The 18293-nt window shown below is 39.3% G+C and overlaps 1 protein-coding gene and 1 long non-coding RNA gene across 8 annotated transcripts in view; one reads left to right on the top strand and one right to left on the bottom strand.

Moving 5' to 3' along the window:
* Positions 1 to 898: 898 nt before the first annotated feature.
* Positions 899 to 5682, bottom strand: LOC108639270. Its single transcript, XR_001920368.3, has 3 exons — positions 5060 to 5682; positions 2800 to 2929; positions 899 to 1021 (listed from the first exon to the last, which is right to left on the bottom strand). It is a non-coding gene; the product is annotated as an uncharacterized LOC108639270 (long non-coding RNA).
* Positions 5683 to 6268: 586 nt separating this feature from the next.
* Positions 6269 to 18293, top strand: part of RIC1 (RIC1 homolog, RAB6A GEF complex partner 1) — a 49175-nt gene continuing 37150 nt past the window's right edge. For 5 of the 7 annotated variants that reach the window (XM_018070360.2, XM_018070361.2, XM_018070362.2 and 2 more), the window contains exons 1-2: positions 6271 to 6595; positions 17750 to 17857. In XM_018070360.2, the coding sequence (XP_017925849.1) occupies positions 6455 to 6595; positions 17750 to 17857 (249 nt within the window). In that variant the 5' untranslated portion in view covers positions 6271 to 6454. Of the gene's footprint in view, positions 6596 to 17749; positions 17858 to 18293 lie in introns of all 7 variants that reach the window. The other 2 variants (XM_018070366.2, XM_008921634.3) reach the window with 2 other exon arrangements.

The raw sequence follows: 18293 nt of genomic DNA, 5'->3' as shown, positions 1-18293 counted from the left end.
ACAAGCGGGTAATTTCTGTAGCACTTAGTGGATCACTTACAGCACTCTGTGTTTTTTTCCAAGCAGCTTGGGAACAAAATTCCAAAGTTCAGATGGTACTCTGCTAGCAAAATACATAAAAAGAACCAGCTCAACCAGTATAAACATATAATCAAAACAGAGCAGAGTTGCTACAGCTTTCTCTGCTTACCAAATAAAAGCCTGCAGAGGGCACTGCTAAACGCTATCACTATCTTAACGCATTGTCAGAGGTTATTTAATATGCATCTCAGTCCAAACAAGTGCCTACAACGAAGAGACACAGAAGACAACATAAGGTTAATATCCACTAATATTATATAAGAAAATCCCAGTGTTTTCTTCTTTGATTTTACTTTGTTCCCTATATCTGCTCAAGAAGATACTGGAAAATGTGTTTTGCATCTTGCCACCTGTAAGAAAGGACCCTGCTTCTTGGATATAGACTGTAGTCCCATGCTGCAGATGATGTTCAACAGCCTACCAGACCAGACTCCTGTCTCTGACATCTATGTTGTCCTTTACTGCTCATCTTCAGACTGAAAACATTCAAATTCAACGGAGGACTTGACACTGTATAACACAAGTGTTAAGGATAACATGTACAGTTATAGTATGTATAGCAATATAATTCAAGTGTGCTTTTGTTAGTTTCAGATTATATAGTAAAGCAGATGTTCACAAAATTCCAGAAACACCTAATAAAATGAATACTTTAAGTGCATAACATATGATAAATCTAGGTCACCCCACCTACCAATGCTTCCATACACAAGAGCTCCTATCTCTTCAAGTCTTTTGTCCGCAACTCCCATATCCATCTAATATACTCTAATTGTACCATGTACCCTGTACTTTACATAGGTTGTGTTACCTGGTAAAAATGTGCAGTCATCACCCCAAAAACGCTTCATTAATTTTCTTCCACATAAGGCAGCTCACACGGTTCTTTGGTCAGTTTGTTCACCGTGAATAAAGAATGTTTTTCCAGCACTGGTTTATACTGAAAATTATGTTAGAAAATGCATACCAGAGTCAGTTAGCTCCTTCTACAATGCTTTTTTTTCTGCTTGGAAAGCCCACAAGAATAAACTTGTTTCCAAAAGCCATTAAAGACATTAAAAATGATTGGTGATTCGGGATGTTTCAGTTCCTAGTATCAGATATCAAAGACCGTCAAGGAATGCAGTTCTCCAGACATATTCAGAAACCACAATGGCTTTTGGCAAAGTAATTGTGTGCACAAAGCAAATACTTCAGTGGTAAGGTATTCATGAAACTACAAGCATATTCACCAGTCAGTGAAACCCAAATAATAAAGTCTGAAAGAACAGACTGAATTTCTAAGGATATTTTCACTGATGTAGAGGATGTTTTAAAAAACCACCCTACCGAACTCATAGCAGTTATGAAAACCAAACTGAAGTCCTCAGGGCTGTATAATCCCAAGAACTCAGATCTTCTGCAAATGTTGTGCTAACTATGTTAAACATATCTTTATTGACACTGACAACGATTAATCCACTAAATGTTACAGGTTGCTTTCAGAATTGTGAAATATTTTTTCCCTTTTTGTCTGGCTTTATATATTATGTATGACTGTTAATGCATGGAAAGAGCTCTGCTGTGATTTCCTTTTCTATTTTCTCAGAGATAAACAAACAAAACAAAGTATTTTGGGCCCAAATTTATTTGATTTCTAATCTACCTAAACCACAACTGCAACTTTATTGTAGTATCTGTATCCACACATATTTTCACTCTAAAATTCACTAGTAAATTTACTTGCAAATTTCAGGTTTAGGTTCTTGAACACCTGGGAAAAGCCACTTTTGAATAGCAGATACCTTTCAAAAATTTAGAATGAAAAGGTGTCAGTTGTTTGGTTCATTCATTGAAAAAAACCCCCAGAAACATTATTGCAAAACACTGCTGAAAAACGTAGGAAACTGGGTTCTAACAGTACTGAATTATACTGCTGCTTAGTTATAGATATGGTTCTGTGAGAAACTAAGAGAGTACTGCGTGACTTGTGTGAAATGGACAATAGACTATAAAATGGATGGTGAGTATTTACATGTTATTAGAGAATTATCTGAAGTCAGTAATTATTAATTGCATTGCCTTATAAGTTATCAAATGGTAAATAATGTTGCCAAATAAATTTGTGACCTCTTGTGAGTGAATGGTTCCTAGAAAAATCAGGTGGAATTTATCTTTAGCTTTTTACTGTATTTAAATGTAGCTGGGTATACAAAATAATTTTTAAAAATCAACAGAAATATAAACATTAGGATTAAGAACTGTACTGTACTCTATTCCAGAATTATTGTTTTTGTCCCAGTACTTCAGGTCATCTACCGTATCTAAGCACAAACTGCTGAGTTTGATTTTGCAGTACCAACAGAATAAACTGTTCTTCCCCTTCTTCCTAAACAGTCTCTTTCACAGGAGTACTCCTTCTACTCCTTCCATCTTGGCTGAATTCAGAAAATGTTTGAAAAAATCAGAGTGACTTTTCTCTTTATTAATTGCAGCTGACTAGTCTTGGCATTTAATCCATTGTTTTGGTTTTTTTATTTTTAAAAAACATAAGATTTTCCTATTGTGTTATAAGGAATCGTTTCCCTTTTATTTGGTTCTTTTTTTTTAATTTCTAATATTATTATTTCGATACTGGTTTACATTTCATCTTTAAGGATGCTAACAAACATTATAATTCACCCTCTGAGATAACCTCTGTAGGTCGTCTGTGGGAAAATGAGTTGAGTATTTGCCTACCTTGTCCTGTTTATATGGAACTGTTCTCAGTGTAAAAGTCCATTTTGGTGGGTCAAAGGATGACTAAAATGATAAAATGTGCAGTTTAAATAACAGACTAATGCAATCTTCACACTTCATCAGCAAAAATCTGCAAGGTAAAGGACACATTTGTTCCATGACCAGTTTTAAGAAATGAAGATAACTTTAAATAAAGACATTTTAATGCACAAAACAGATGTGCTTATGAACTGTCACACCCTTTCTGGGTTTATATGACACCATGCCTGCGTCTGTAAGCAGCATGGCAAAAACTTCATGACACTGCCCACGGTGTTTTTACTTTGAGCTATGTTGCTGGTAGTGACAATAGTGGGGGGAGAGGTCATTGTTTTTTTTAAATTTAACATGCAAGGACTGACTCTCCGTCATTGCTCATGGAACAGCTGCAGATATAACATTACGTGAGAAGTAGCTGCAGAATCTAAATGACAGCTCATGGCAATAGCTGCACATCAACACCAGGACTCTTAACAGTGGCAACTACACAGAATAGCTACTCTCATCCAACATTTTCATTCTCAATCTACTTTTGCCACCAGCAGTGTCTCCTTCTTTTCACTATCCTGGTAACATCAGGACTTATGTATTTAGGTTTATGACATTTCAATGTCCCTGGATGTTCCCACAGCTCTGCATGAGCTCTTCCTTTCCAGGACACAGCTATCTCAAGAGCGCAGTTTCCAAAACAACGTGACTGTCACTGAATAGGCAGCTGCAAGCAAGTCTTATCTTCAACTAGGTGAACCTGATGACAACTGACAAGTGGACCTTTGTGCATAAAGGGCTTTCACAATTCTCTTGAGCTTTGTTATCATAATCTTGCTGCTATATCCTGTAATTGTGCCTTGGTAGCCACTGCCAGATCTGTTCAAGAAATTCTGAGCTTGGTCCACTGTACGCATTTTATTTCTACACAACTTTTGTGTCTCAAGGCATTATGAGTTACATTCCCATACCACAACACTGAGAAATATGCTTTTGTAGTCAAGTACAAACAGCCCATTATTAGAAAAAGTCTATTTTTACCACATTACCATTCTAGGCATGTATTTTTGATCTAGCCTACAAAAATGTATCAAAAATATCACACAGTTTAGATTGCATTTGTATTATTGATGTGTGGGTTTCGATAGTCATACTTTTAATGACACGCTGCTACCATCATTATTTTTAATTTCAAATATGTGCCTCATGCCTTTCCACGGAGAAAAGAACAATATCAGCAATCCAAAACTTACAAGGGCTCCAGTCTCCACTTTTATAACAAAATTCTACAATCCAGTTGCTATTAAGAGCGGTACTTGTTTCCCTCATTAACACTGCTCCCAGCACACAACTTGGCATTGATCTGCATGCACCAACAACATGACTTGAATGAACATATTAGGATGCAGCAGCATTAACTAAGGAAGCTACAAAGTATGAAAGGCATGCAGGTCCCTTACTAATTCCTTCATGGATTTTCTTTGACAAATTTTTCTGTACTTTCATGAAGTAAGATGAACTTGGCAAAATGCAATTAATCCAAAAGAAGGATGATTCTGAAGTTGTAAATATTCTTCAGGATGTATTTTGTGCCATTTGTTTAATAATCTGAGGAATAGAGGGGGAATCAATAAAATGAAATGATGCCACACTTCTAATATAATTTCCATTTCCTAATTTAGCAGGCTACCTGTCAAAAAGCATTCAGGGAAAAGACTATAGCAAGGAGGATGTTTGTAGAAGAAGCATTAGTTGGCACATATCTGAGAGTGGGGAATTTGATGGTAGGACATTTTCAAGTTGCCCAGTTAAAAGCATAAAATATGAAATATCTTGGTGTTTTGTTCCTTTACTATATTTTTTTCCAAGGTCTATTATGGTTTTGTCTGGATTCTAACAGATATGGATATGGATTCTAATAGATATAGATTCTCTTTTAGTGTTCAGATAAAAATATTTCAGCTGGGACACAGTATTCATATGGTAAGAACAATATATTACCAGAAAGCTGTTAGGACAAAGCAGACCTTAGGAGTGGGGACAGGCCGTGTTCTTTGAAGGGCACTGGATAATTTGCATGAAGTGAGACCTCTGTATAGATAGCTCAGTCCGAAGGAACTCCTCTAACAGGCAGTGCCGGGGGACTGGTTCACAAAACTTTTCTGCTTGTTTCTAGCAATAGCTATTTCTTTGTAACACAAGCACTGCCCTTGCAACACCGTAGAGATCTTACCTTTAGTTCTCTTCCATTTCTTTTTATTTGCCAAGAGAGATACCAACTAGCTTCATTCACTACCTCTAAAGCTGTAGCTTTAGTTTCTATTTCTACTTGTCATCCTTCACACCACATGCTCCTACTCTCTCCGTAACGTGCAAATAAAAGCATGTGGGCAATCATGGAAACAAGATTAAGTAACAGACCTTGGATAAAAATAACCCAGTGTGGAACACTGATCCAAGTCATCACTTGGGAGAAACGTCTGTGCCTGCCCCTGGCAGACGCCGAAGGCCAGGTACACACTGCATGAGCAACCGTGCCCTGTGCTCACCCTGCCCCCGACACAGCTCACCCCACACAGAATTCATCGCAGAGTCACGGAATGGCATGGCTTGGAAAGGACATTACAGATCATCTCGTTTCAACCCCCCTGCCATGAGCAGAGACACCTTCCACTAGACTAGGCTGGTCAGAGCCCCATCCAGCCTGGCCTTAAACACTTCCAGGGACGCAGATCCACAACTTCTCTGGGCAGCCTGTGCCTCACCACCCTCACAGCAGAGAACTTCCTCCTCTATAGCTACTCTGAACCTGTTCTCTCCTGGAATCTATTCCCCTTGTCCTGTCACTCCCCGCTCCGCTTCCCTCTCCCCTCCGCTTCCGTCTCCCCCGGCTCCCCTTCCCTCTGCACCAACTCCCCTGTCGCCCCGCACCTCTTCCTTCCGCTCTTTTTCCCTCTCTCCCCGCTCCCCGCTCCTTTTCCGTCTGCCCCCTCTCCCTTCTCTCCCGCTTCAGCCCAGTTCCCCGTTCCCCCGCCCCTCCTGCGCACACCCTCCCGCGCCCCGACGCGGGGCGCGCCTTTTCCGCCCGGAGCAGTTGACGCGCACGCTCTGGCGTCACTTCGCGCGGCGCGCCCGCCCCGTCCCCGCCCGCCCCGCGTCGCCGCCCGGGGCCTGGACGGGGGTGGGCACGGGGGGGAGGAGCGGCAAGAGGAAGAGGAAAGAGGAGGAGGGGGAGCGGTAGGACATGGCGGCGGGGCTCTTCGGCGCGACACCGACGCGGAGCGCGGGCGGGCGAGGCACCCGTGGGAGGCGGAGCCGCCGCTGCCGCCGCCGCAGCGCCGCGGCGCCCGCCTCGGAGCAGTGACCGACTGGGCCCGGCCCCCCCGCGCGCTCCCGCAGGCCCGCCCGGCCCTCGCGCCAAACCCGCACTCACCTCCGCCCCGGCACCGGCGGCCTCAGCGCCGGGCAGGCCTCGGCCCGCGTCTCCGGCCGTCCCGTCCTGTGCCCGTGATTATGCGCGATCGGCCGCCGAGCCTGCGCCTCTCCCTCGGCTGATGTCCCCGCTGCCCCCCGCCTAGGATAGAGCAGGCTGAGCGCCCGCGCCTCGGGCACAGGGAGATCCACAGTCATGTATTTCCTCAGCGGCTGGCCCAAGAGGCTGCTGTGTCCTCTGGAGACTCTGGAGCGACCGCTTCACATCCAGACGGATCCCCAGAGAGCTTTCTTCGCAGTTTTATCCCCATCTCAGCTGAGCATCTGGTACTGCAGAGTGAGTATCCATCGGCTTGTCAGCTCTCGGACACTGCACCCCCAGCTGTTAATTTTTTTCTTGTTCTTCCAGAAACAGTTGGAAAATTTGAAATTAAGTTTATAGGATACTTTATTTTTTGTGAGTCAGAGCGATTAAGCCACGATGTTTACTGACAGCAATGTAGCGTTAAGAAAATATGCAACATCAATCTGCTTGCAGTTAACACCTGTTATGCCTGAAAAATGAGACTTCCAACCAACTTTTTTTTTTTTATTTTAACACTAAATAGCGCTTATGCTTGACGTAAGGAGTGTTTGTAGCAAATTTTTTTGTTTTTTGCTAATATACTTCATGTCTTCTGCCTTTTCAGGTTCTGTGTTTTATATAAAAAACATATGAATGTAGGAGATATGGAATAGTTTCTGTAAAGCACAGAACAAACTCACTACTCAGACTGTTATAACACAGAAGTTCACAAACTTTTATGGAAAACTTTATAACAGAAGACTTGTCATGGCTTTTGCATGGAGGTTGCTGCTGCAGCAACGTCCAGTTTGAGACTGTGTGAATAATTGACATTATGTACCTTACTCTTAATTCTCATTGTATTAGTGTGAATCTTGCGTGTCAGTTTGATTCGATGCAGTCAGTGAAACAACTGTGAAACTGACTTTAAATTTTGATGCTGAATCCTTTTAAATACTGCTTAGATTAGACCCTAAATCTGTCTATAAATATCTCCAGCTCCAGGTAATATAGAGTTCATCTCAGATTACCAGGGAAAACCAACAATCCAACTTTAGAAAGCTGATACTGGAAGATGTCAAATAACAGTCATAGCCTTAAAAATCTCGTTTTAAATTATGCTGAGATTTCATCACATTATGTTTTATTGTGCTCCACATGACTGTTCCTTAGTTCCTTGCTGGGGTGCTGATGCTGTTTTTGGAACCTAGACGGGTATCCAGCTAGGACATAATCAGCCTGGTAACTATGCTGTGGGAACATCACCATGTGGCCTGTGTTTCCTTAGGTTTGTGGCACACTTGTATATAAACTGTCCACTCTTCTAGCGTTTGCCAGTTCTTGAACCTGTAGCTGTAGTTTGTCAGCAGAGCACAATTGTTCTTCTTTTCTGGGAAATATGTAAAAAACCCAACAGGCATGTGGAATGTTTCTCAAGATGTGCGCTGTTGTCTAGAATGTAGTTTACTTTATGGTCTGTTCCCAAGGACGAGGTTCATTAACTCACATGCTTAGACTTGTTTTGAAATGTTAAACATTGTATAATTGGCTACAGACAGAGGACTAGAAGAATTCACTTGCTGCAGAAGAGTTGAGTAAACTCAGAGGCCATTTACATTTTTAAAATAGATTTTGATTCAGTTTGTAATGGGTGCTTTTGAGGAAGGTGCTGACTTTGCCAGGCTTGACCACCGACTGATCTTAAACTAAAAAAGTGTCTCACCGCCTCTGTGGACAACTGGCTGTTAGCAAAAACCTGTAAGAATAAAGATTTTGGTCAAGGGCATTTTTAAAAAGAAATTCTTCCACTGTTTTTCTGTATATAGCTTGGGTTTTGAGTGTGCCTGTGGGGTTGGTTTGTTTGTTTGTTTGTTTTATTTGGGTTGAATTTTTTTTGTAGTTTTTTTTTTATTTTTGAATGTTGAACTTATATAAAATAAAATTACTGCATTCTAGAAAATGCTTTCATTTGTCAAAAGTATCTTCTTTGAAACAAGGATAAGTTCTAGTCAGGTTGAACTAACTCAATTTCTTGAAGTAGAAAAGCCTTCAGGCTAATGTTCTTGTTAAGACTTGTTACTATCTCAGCTGTATATGAGAGGTTTCATGTAAAATGAGGTGGTGAGACTGGGAAAGTTCTGTTTTGAGTTTTTAAAAAACAGGGGGCCCTTTGAAATGCTTTCAGGTGTGCGAGCTTACACTGAGTATGTATATTTTTTAAAGTGACAAAGTACTGTTTAAAGCTCCATTTCATCTACTGTGAACTAAGAACTAGTGGAACGAAGGAAAGTTTATCCCAAAGAATGGATTATTTTCTGTTTTGGAATCAGTCTAGGTATTAAGATTAGAAACTGGGGTAAGTAGTGTTGCTAAAAACCAGATGGAGTTCTGTTAGTGTTTTTGAACCAAAAAGTCCTATTTTACTTGTTGGGAGAGACTGGATTGTGTATAGAGAAGATCAGTGACCAGTGGTGAATGTTTTCAATCATGCACCAGTATAGGTGAAAGATAATTGAGCACAGACCCCCTAGTATGTTCACATTTATTGATAAATTATATGCATGTGTACATTAGCAAATGTACACAACATAGTCTGGTCTATTCTACTCTATTTTCAGTTGGAAGGGACCTACAGTGATCACCTAGTCCAACTGCCCGACTAATTCTGGGCTGACCAAAAGTTAAATCATGTTATTTAAGGACTGGTAGACTCAGGGCATCAACCACCTCTCCTGGACACCTGTTATGGGTTTTAAAAGGAAGGAAAAAGGAAAAAAAAAAGACTGAGTTAAAGCCAAAATAAGCACATTTTAAACTTTTTACTTTATTTTAGATATTATTGGTGCTAAAAATCCTTTTTTGCTCCCCAATGGACTATATTAAATGCACCCCTCTTTGGAGTCCTCTGTTTTAACTATTTTTCTTAAATCTGAAGTTTTAGGCCTAGGTACTGATGCCTTAAGCCCCTAATGTTTTTTTATTTTTCTAATATTTGTAAGACTTGTAAGTTTTATAAGTAGTGGAAGTAGATTTTAAAAACAGCAACCCCCCCCCCCCTTTGTCCCTTGTCCCTTTCCCTTTCTCTAGCACCCTTGTTTATACATTCCTTAACCCTCTTACCCCATTCTAGGCTCCCTATATCACTCATAGCCCCAAATCCAATAGAAATGTTTAGTCTTTTGTCAAGGCAAGGCCTAGATTGTTGGCAGAACAGCATATCAGGGCCTAAACCACAGAATACGGTCAAGAATTAGGTAACTAGGTACCCTTTGTGCTCTGATGAAGAGGAAGGTGGGATGAACACGGGGTCCCAAAACCCCCAGACCCATTTCTCAGGGGGTGGACCCAGGGGGACCAGAGTAAAGGCCACAGGGTGGACACATCTGGGATTGGATGGATGGTATTACAAAATGTAACATCTCAGGCAAAGCCTGCATGCGTCTTGTAACATCTTAGCCTTGGCAAAATAAACCCTTTCTTATCTCACCCCTAATTAACTTCTCTGGAGATTTTTTCAGCACCAAAATACCACGGCAACAGTACCTCAGAAAATTTCTTGACACTAAGAACCAATGAAACTATTTTCATTGACAACATTGGAAAGCTTGTCAAACGTTTTCATTCCGGTAATGTTAAGTACTTGGATGCTTGAAATGAGAAATATCAATTAACAAAAGAAACTTTCTGAAATGCTAAAACGAGGTAATTGATGTGTAGTAGATTGACTTGGCAACTAAAGATGAGGTTTCACAAGGCAGCTGTGCAGTCCTAACTGTCACAGTCTTTCCTGCTCGCAAGTCTGTTTTATTGGCTTTTGTGGTGGACTAGTGATGTCTTTTTACAGGCCTGTTAAACTTAATGAACAAATAGAAGCCTGCTTTTTTTTAGCTCATGAATGAATCAAAGGAGCGTAGTAGATGGCCCGTTGAAAGTGTCACTCCTTTAATAGTTGTGGCTTTAATTTTAAATTGGTTTGGTTATCTCTTGAATTCTAGATATTCACCCATAGGGCTCTAGGATACTAAGGGAAAATGTCTGCAGCTAAGGAAGAAGGTGTTATGAGTGGAGTTTTCTACCTAACCCTTGAAAAGTGAATTGTGTGCAACAAGAATAGTCCCCTGGCATAGTTGTATGTATAAATATAGTCCAGTATTTCCTTTCTTTAATCTTAACAAACTTGTGACAATGAGAGGAATAAGTACTAGCCTTGAATATTTAATGAAAGTCCTGTAGGTTGTTGGACTGTCTGCCATGACCCTGCCAGTCAAAACCGGTTTTGTAAGCTCTTTGAAGCCAAGAGTAGCTTGCCCCAACTACTTATTTGGAGGAGGTTTTCTTGATTACCTATGCTTCTCAGCTTATGATTTACGCTTACCCTTGTTTTTTAAAATTGTATTCGTTTTTTTTTTTATGATGATCTGATGTTGAGTCAGATCACCCTAATGAACTAAAATAGGTGTATGGGAAAGCATGCACGTCAGAATCCTGGATTGTCAAATGATTGATATTCATTCTAAATGCTGGATAGATCAATATTCAAACAGCTCTCGTAGGGCACTCTTATGTGCTTTTCAGTCTCTAGCTGTTGCTGTATTAGACTTGAACTCATTACGTGCTTTAAATCCAAGCATGTATGTTAGTTAAATAAGTAGGACAAAACAGGCAGCTGTGCTTCTATTGTGGAAGTGATCTCTGTTACCTGGAATTTTGCCATGCTGTAAAAGGAGTTACTTGTGACACCGGTGCATATAGTTCATAAGACATATGAATAAATACATTTGCAGTTGTTTTTGTAGTCTTTTTTTGTATTACAGGTGGCTATTAAAAGAAATGTTTTCACTGTGCTGTCAAGATTATGTTTTAATCTCAGAATTGTAAACAGAATAATTTACAGAATTATTGTGTATGACTTTTTCTTAGATAGATTTGGATACAACCTTTGTAGGATTTTTATCTGGAATTTGACTGCAGAATGGCACAACAGGTATCTTGATAATGATGTAAGTGTCGTGTTGGTTGTGTATTGTGAACAATATGACATAGTATCAGTGCAAGGTAAAATGTCTTGCCTCTTCTGCTGTTTTTTCTTTAGTAGTTTAACCCACGAGATGCTAATCTCTTATTGATACCCTTCAGACGTTGGCCTGAGAAGGCCATTTCTTTTTGTATGTCAGTAACAGTAATGGTTGTTGTTGCTTTTATTATAAAGATACATTTGCGATTACAGAATGAAGAAAATTAGAAATACTTGTTACACTGATAGATTTATCATATGAAATGTAAATTGTCATGTGGTTATTCAGTAGGACTACCAGGTTTTCAGTGTCTCTTGTATTAACATAAACCTTGTATTATATGACCCCTGAAAGATGTGTCAGAATTACTTGCATGAAGGAAAAAGCATTCTCAGTTACAAATTTTGACTATGCAGTTAGTTGCACATAAAAGAGCATCAAAGATGTATAGAATATGTCCTTGCTTTTTGGCAGCATTTTTGAGCAGTAGTTTAACTGAAGACTTTCACATGGAAGAGGTAGTTATTGAAAATTCTGGTGCACTTTGATTCTTACCTATTTCACAATAGCTGTGAAGCACAGTATTGGGAGCTGTGTCTGCTGTGTTTGTTACATGGGTACTGTGTTGATTCTAAGCTTTCCAAATGGTTTAAAAATTCAATTAAAGGCGTTAAGTTTCGGCTTGTCTCTCTGTTACTGACAAAATGGCTTTTTTCGGTCTTTTTTTTTCCCCTTCTGGTCCTTAATAGTTTTTCTGTTCCCTATGCATACATCCATACTTTTCTTTTTTCTCCATCTAACCTTTCTGGTTTATTTATAATTCTGCAAAGCTTCAGCATTTAAAGTGGAACATAGACCATGTAATGATGAAAAAAGTGGTTGGTGTCAGCTGACTTTTGCTCTGTTTTCTCCTAGCTTTGTTTTTGTCCCTTAAATCATAAGCTCCTCCAAACAGCTTTTTGATTTTTGTCTTGTGTGTACAGCTTAATGAAACATTGAAACATTTGTCTTATAAAACTAAACAGGGCATTTGTGTTTTTGAAAGAAACTGCCTCTTGGATCTAAATGAGATGGATTTTTGATGTCTAGAGTAATATATTGTTGGGGGATGAGAATATTGGAGTCTTAACAGTTATCCACAGCCATGCAAGTTCTTGTATTGATCTCACATTAAGAAACCCAAACTTGTACATAAGACCATGTTCCATATGTGCTGTTAGGTGTTTACTTTTGAAACTTAGTCCAGTAGTTTTCCATTGTATTTGCTGACCTACTTAACTTGTAAAATCCACTACATGCACAGTTTGTCATTAACCTGCAGCAGTCAAACCAGAGAATCTCAATTAAGGAAAACTCTTTTTTTATTAGTTTATGTTCTGTCAAAGGAACAATGATTGTACTTCTCTGCATTTGGGTTAACTTATAATTTTCTGTAATTCCCTTTAACCATCTCAATTAGGACAGACACTTGCTCATAGGATGGATGCTGTTCAAGTCTGTTCAAGGCTCCTTGCCCTCTTTAATGAGGGCCTGTTCAGAGCAACATTCACGTCTTAGTTTAGGGTTTAAGTGAATACTTGATTTGCATTTACATCTAATGTGATAGAATGATTGTGTTTAGGTAAGTGAATTGGTAATATCCCATATCTAAACTCACTAAGTGAACTTTCTGCAGGGTGTGTATACCTTGATAGGTTTTGGGGTTTTTTTGTAAAAACTATATGGTTCAGTGTTCTGAGACTAGTTATGCTGCTAATAGAATCACAGAATCAGAGAATATGCTGAGGGGGAAGGGACCCATGAGGATCATCAAGTCCAATCCTTGATCCAGGGCAGGACACCCCAAGAGTCACACCACATGCCTGAGAGTATCATACAAACGCTTGAAGTTTGCAAGGCTCGGTGCTGTGACCGCTTCCCTGATGAGCCTGCTCCAGTGCCCAACCACCCTCTGGGGGAAGAACCTTTTTCTAATAGCCAGCCTAAACCTCCCCTGACAGAACTTCAGACTGTTTCCTTGGGTCCTGTCACTTGTCACCACAGTGAAGAGATCAGTGCCTGCCCCTCTGCTCCTCCTCATGAGGAAGTTGTAGACTGCCATGAGGTCTCCCCTCAGTCTCCTCTTCTCCAGGCTGAACAAACTGAGTGACCTCAGCCGCAAATCAGACAGCTTCCCCTCCAGGCCCTTCACCGTCTTCATTGTTCTCCTTTGGATGACCTCTAATAGCTCAATATCTTTCTTCTATTGCAGTGCCCCAATATTCAGTGCACACAATATTCAAGGTGAGGCCACCCCAGTGCAGAGCAGAGCAGGACAATCCCCTCCCTCGACAGGCTGGCGATGCTTGGCCTGATGCCCCCCAGGACACGGTTGGCCCTCCTGGCTGCCTGGGCACTGCTGACTCACATTCAACTTGACATTGACCAAAACCCTCAGGACCCCCAGGTCCCTTTCTGCAGAGCTGCTCTCCAGCCTCCCATTCCCCGGTCTATACACACATCCAGGATTGTGCCATCCCAGGTGCAGAATCCAGCACCTTCCGTTGTTGAACTTCTTATGGTTGGTGATTGTCCAGTCCTCTAATTTGTCAGGGTCTCTCTGCAGGGCTTCCCTGCGTTCGAGGGAGTCAACAGGTCCTCTGAGTTTCGTGTCATCTGCAAACTTGCTTAGTATCCCTTCCAGTCCTGTGTGCAAGTCATTTATGAAGATGTTGAAGAGCACAGGGCCCAAGATGGAGCCCTGTGGAACCCTACTGGTGACAAGACCCTGTGTGCTCGACCTGTGAGACAGTTGCTCATCCAGTCCGTGATGGGTCTATCCAACTGTGTGCTGGACATTGTGATACTTAGGAAATGATAAAGATGCTGTATTTGGCCAGACAGAATTAAGTGAAATAATAACAATTTCATATTATTTCTTTATGGGTTTGACCGCTGTCCTGTGTGTTTTGTGTTGTTTTTTTTTAATTGTTTGCATAGGTATTTTGTCCTTATGTTGGTGCAGAGCTCATCTTTCATAGTGAAGAGTCCAGAGGGATTCTTCAGGTACGAAAACAAGTGATAATGAAACAGATATGCGTTTTTAGGTAGTTTGAGTTTAGATGTCTCTGTTGATGAAGCTGTCTTGCTACATGCTGTTTTACAGGTAGTGCAGTTTCTCTCTTGTCTTCCAAAACACGTTTACTTTCAGCTGTCTCTTTTGAATGTTCTGATAATCACATGTCAGTAAGAAAGAGACGTGTTTAATGCTAGAGAGACGTTGTTGTGAAGCATAAAAATTTCGGAGCAAGAACTGTGGAACATGATCTTGTGAAGAGATAGCCAAGGTGTCTGACTTATGGAAGGAGATAAAGTGTATTTAACTGTGAGAAAAAGTTCTATTTCTTTTCAGTAGTATTAACTAGAGCACTGGAGAGTTTGTTTGCTCTTTAGTAATGATAATACTATATTATTTCTAAAGTTATATTTTCTGTTTTTCTTTTCACTGTTTTTGTTATCCCGTGAGTATCCACCACCACAGTTCTGTTTGTGAGCTTCTGTTTTGCCTGACCTTACATTCCTCCTGAGAGACAAAATGTACTACATCAAAATGCTAGATTTTCTCTGCAGCAGATTTTAAAATGCCAGATATGCTTCCTGTCTATTTTGGGAAGCTTTTCCTAGTGTTAAATTGCAATTTGAATTAAGACTTACTTAGTTCTTTCTTCCTTAGTTTTCTGTTCTTTCTTCCTTAACAATTGAAGGTGTTTACTTCTTCCTGTAGACAAATTATTTAATTCTTTTTAATCAAGTCTTTATTTGTTAGGTCATTTGCTATGTTTATGGAATCCAGTTTCTCCTAAAGTTGTGGCTCTACCATTAATACTTCGGCAAGTGGATTTTAATAATTTTAAAGGAGGAGGCGTAATATACTGCCTTATTTGAGGCAGTGGGTGTAATTCATTAGTTGAGCTTCACTAGGTTTCTTTATCCTTTAGTAGCTGCATGCAGAAATGTGAAGAGGGGAAAACCGTGGAGTTTTCATGAAGCTGATGTGGAAAGTTAGTTGGTTTTTCTAACAGTATCAAATGTAAAGATTTAGGAAAAATTCTGATTAATAGAATCTAAGCACCTACTGTTGCTATACAGACTATATAAATATGTAAATATGTAAAACTAACCCAAGTATCACACCAACTAAGCCTGCTTTTTTCTTTTTCTTTTTTTTTTCCCTCTTTTTTTTTTTTGTTAAAATGTGTGTTTAGTGGCTTGCTTTGCTTGGGTGAAGTAGTTAGGCTGATATACTTCTGTTTACAGAAATACTTGTGTTCCTTTATACATCTTCAGTCACTTTAGGTAAAATAAATTACTTCATATGTAAAGTTACCATTTCTCTTTCTCTTGCATGAGCAGAGTAGGATTTTGAGCTGTCCTTCTGTCTTGGTTAATCTGAAAAGTGCACGTATGTGTGGGAAGCTTTTAAACAGGGGGATGAAGTTTGTATATTAGGGTTTTCCTCACATATGAATAAATGCTTTTGAGCTGTGGAGGATGTGGACATAAACTGTATTAGTGAAATAATTTATAGTTTAACCTTTAGCTAGGTAGCCTTTGCCACCTATTGAATTACAAGTGGGTCTGCTTTCTAATGAGAAAAGAAGCTACTTAAACTGCAAAAAGATAAAAATGATTGCTTGCACTCCTAATGTTAACTCCTTTAGTCCTCATCTGTAAGGTCCAAAGCCTAGAAAGAAGTTTTTATAAATTTTATAGCTGTTGTGTATGCAGAATGTTTTTCCAGGTTCTAAGGTGTAATAGCAACTTTCTTGTGAATAAATGTCACAAGAACTTTACAGTATAAAAGCAGTCATTATGTTCTATAAAAGTAGCAATATAGAAAGAAAATTGTGTGTTACTGAGTTTCTAAAACATTATTTTGCCAGTGGCTAAAACGCATCAAGCACAGAAGTGCTTTAAGGTTGATCTCCAAATCTGCACTAATATTGCAGATTACCAACAGTCTGCTTTTTCTCAGTATATCTGAGACAGTTCTGGTGGTTCTAAGCCAATCAGTAAAAGGCTATGTATTTCATGAGAACCACCAATAAGAATCTGTTAAGAATAATTAGTTATCTATTTAATGTCAGATATTTTGATGTGAACATATCTGCAAAAGAAGCTTCATGAATTGAAAAAACTGGTGTAAATAATTCTTAGGGTAAGGACCAGTGTTCTTGTTATACTTTACAGTATAAATATTTAACTTTATTTTTGATAATTCAGTTCTGTGTGGGTGTGAAATTTAAGTAATAATGCTCTTAGGAGTATGAAAAGTCATACTGTGCATTTACCAAGGCTAAGGTTGCCTGTGTGACATTAATTCAGCTCCTTATTTATATACATGGTGACATTTCATTGCTTTATTTCATTCTACTTTAAATTAATATTCATAGTTTTAAATTATTTGTTTGTAACTCTGCTGTTTCTTAAAGGAAACTGATGCAAATGATTTGAAATATGAATTTTCTAGACACCCACCAAATTCTGGAGTAGCGGACACCCGCATGATTTCTGGGTAGAATTAATATTTTTAGATTTGTTGTACTGCTTCTACTACTGGGGCAAGTAAGCCAAGAACAACAGCAAAGTTCCATCACCTAGCAGTCCTAGCAGTGGATGGCAAGCTTTGCCTAGGGATTTCATGGTTAATTTCAGGAAAACAAGTGATTACTGTTTACTCTTTTGGTTCCCTTTCAGTGTGTTCTGTGTGGTACAGTTTGCCGCTAAAACTCTGAATTAAAACTGGCATTGGTAAAGTTAGGGACAGCTTGTAGTGTGAAGATGAGTGGTAACTTCTTATACAAAAAGAAAAGTATTCCTTGCTTAATTTAACTTCCATCTCCTGGCGGTGGAGGGTAACAGAAGGGGGAATACCTGTCTAAGCTGAAAACTGTTATTGATTTCACAGCAAGAAAGTACAAACAGTTCATATGAATAATCCTTCCAGCAAACTGTAGGGGTGGATTTTCTGCAGTTTCTGACAAACTGTTCTTGAAGAGATATAAAACAGATTTCCTGATTGTCATTCTCTTTAATACAATGGCCCACGCATTTAGCAGAAACTAAGCAAATGGAATGTACCAAATACTCTATAGAATATTTCATCCTAGTTAATTTGACAGTCCTTGTCATCATAGGAGTCTGTTTGAGATGCTTCTGTTCATCTTAAGCATCAGTCACCCTTTGTGTAACTTGAAATTGCTTCTGTATTCTGAAATGACTTCTTCCTGTGCAGTGATGTATTTTACTTAAATGTCCTGGGTTTGAAAGAGTGAGATTGGGAATGACAGTGTTCTTCATGAGCTCCCTTTAAAAACCCCATTCCATTCCTTCTAGATATGAGATGTAATTATTCATATTTTTTTTCTTCCAGCCCAGTGTATTAATTGTAAGCTATAAGGAACTTTCAAAAGCAGCTTCTCAGTTTGGATCTTATAAGCAAGCAGAATGGCGTCCTGACAGCACAATGATAGCTGTTTCAGTAAGTAGAGTTTTTACTTCTTACTGTGGTTAAACTGTTGCAAGGACAGTTTTGCATTGTCAATTTCTGTGTTTATACAAACTTGCAGATCGTATATATGTTTAATTGATATTTGTCTTGTGAAAATATGCAATATTACCAAGGATTTTTTTTATGATAGAAGCTTTCTTTTATAGTTTTCATTCATTTTTCCCCCTGCGAGGGAACTACAATTCTTTGTTTTAAAGCAATGCTCAGATATATTGGCAAGGGATGCTACAGCATCTCATTAATTTAGTAATCTGATGACAAATAATAAAGGGATATAAAAGATATGTGAATGAAAGAAATACATGTGGATTTAAGTGACGTAAGCATATTTAGCTTGATAAATAGGGTTTAAAGGTGGGTATTAAGAGATGAAACTGAGGCTTTATTACTGTGTCTTTTGGTGATT

The sequence above is a fragment of the Manacus vitellinus genome, unplaced genomic scaffold, assembly GCF_001715985.3.
Source record: "Manacus vitellinus isolate BGI_N305 unplaced genomic scaffold, ASM171598v3 scaffold_18_pilon, whole genome shotgun sequence".
In the NCBI taxonomy this organism is placed as follows: domain Eukaryota; kingdom Metazoa; phylum Chordata; class Aves; order Passeriformes; family Pipridae; genus Manacus; species Manacus vitellinus.
Note: the sequence above shows the minus strand (reverse complement) of the source record. Positions and strands in the feature narration are given on the sequence as shown.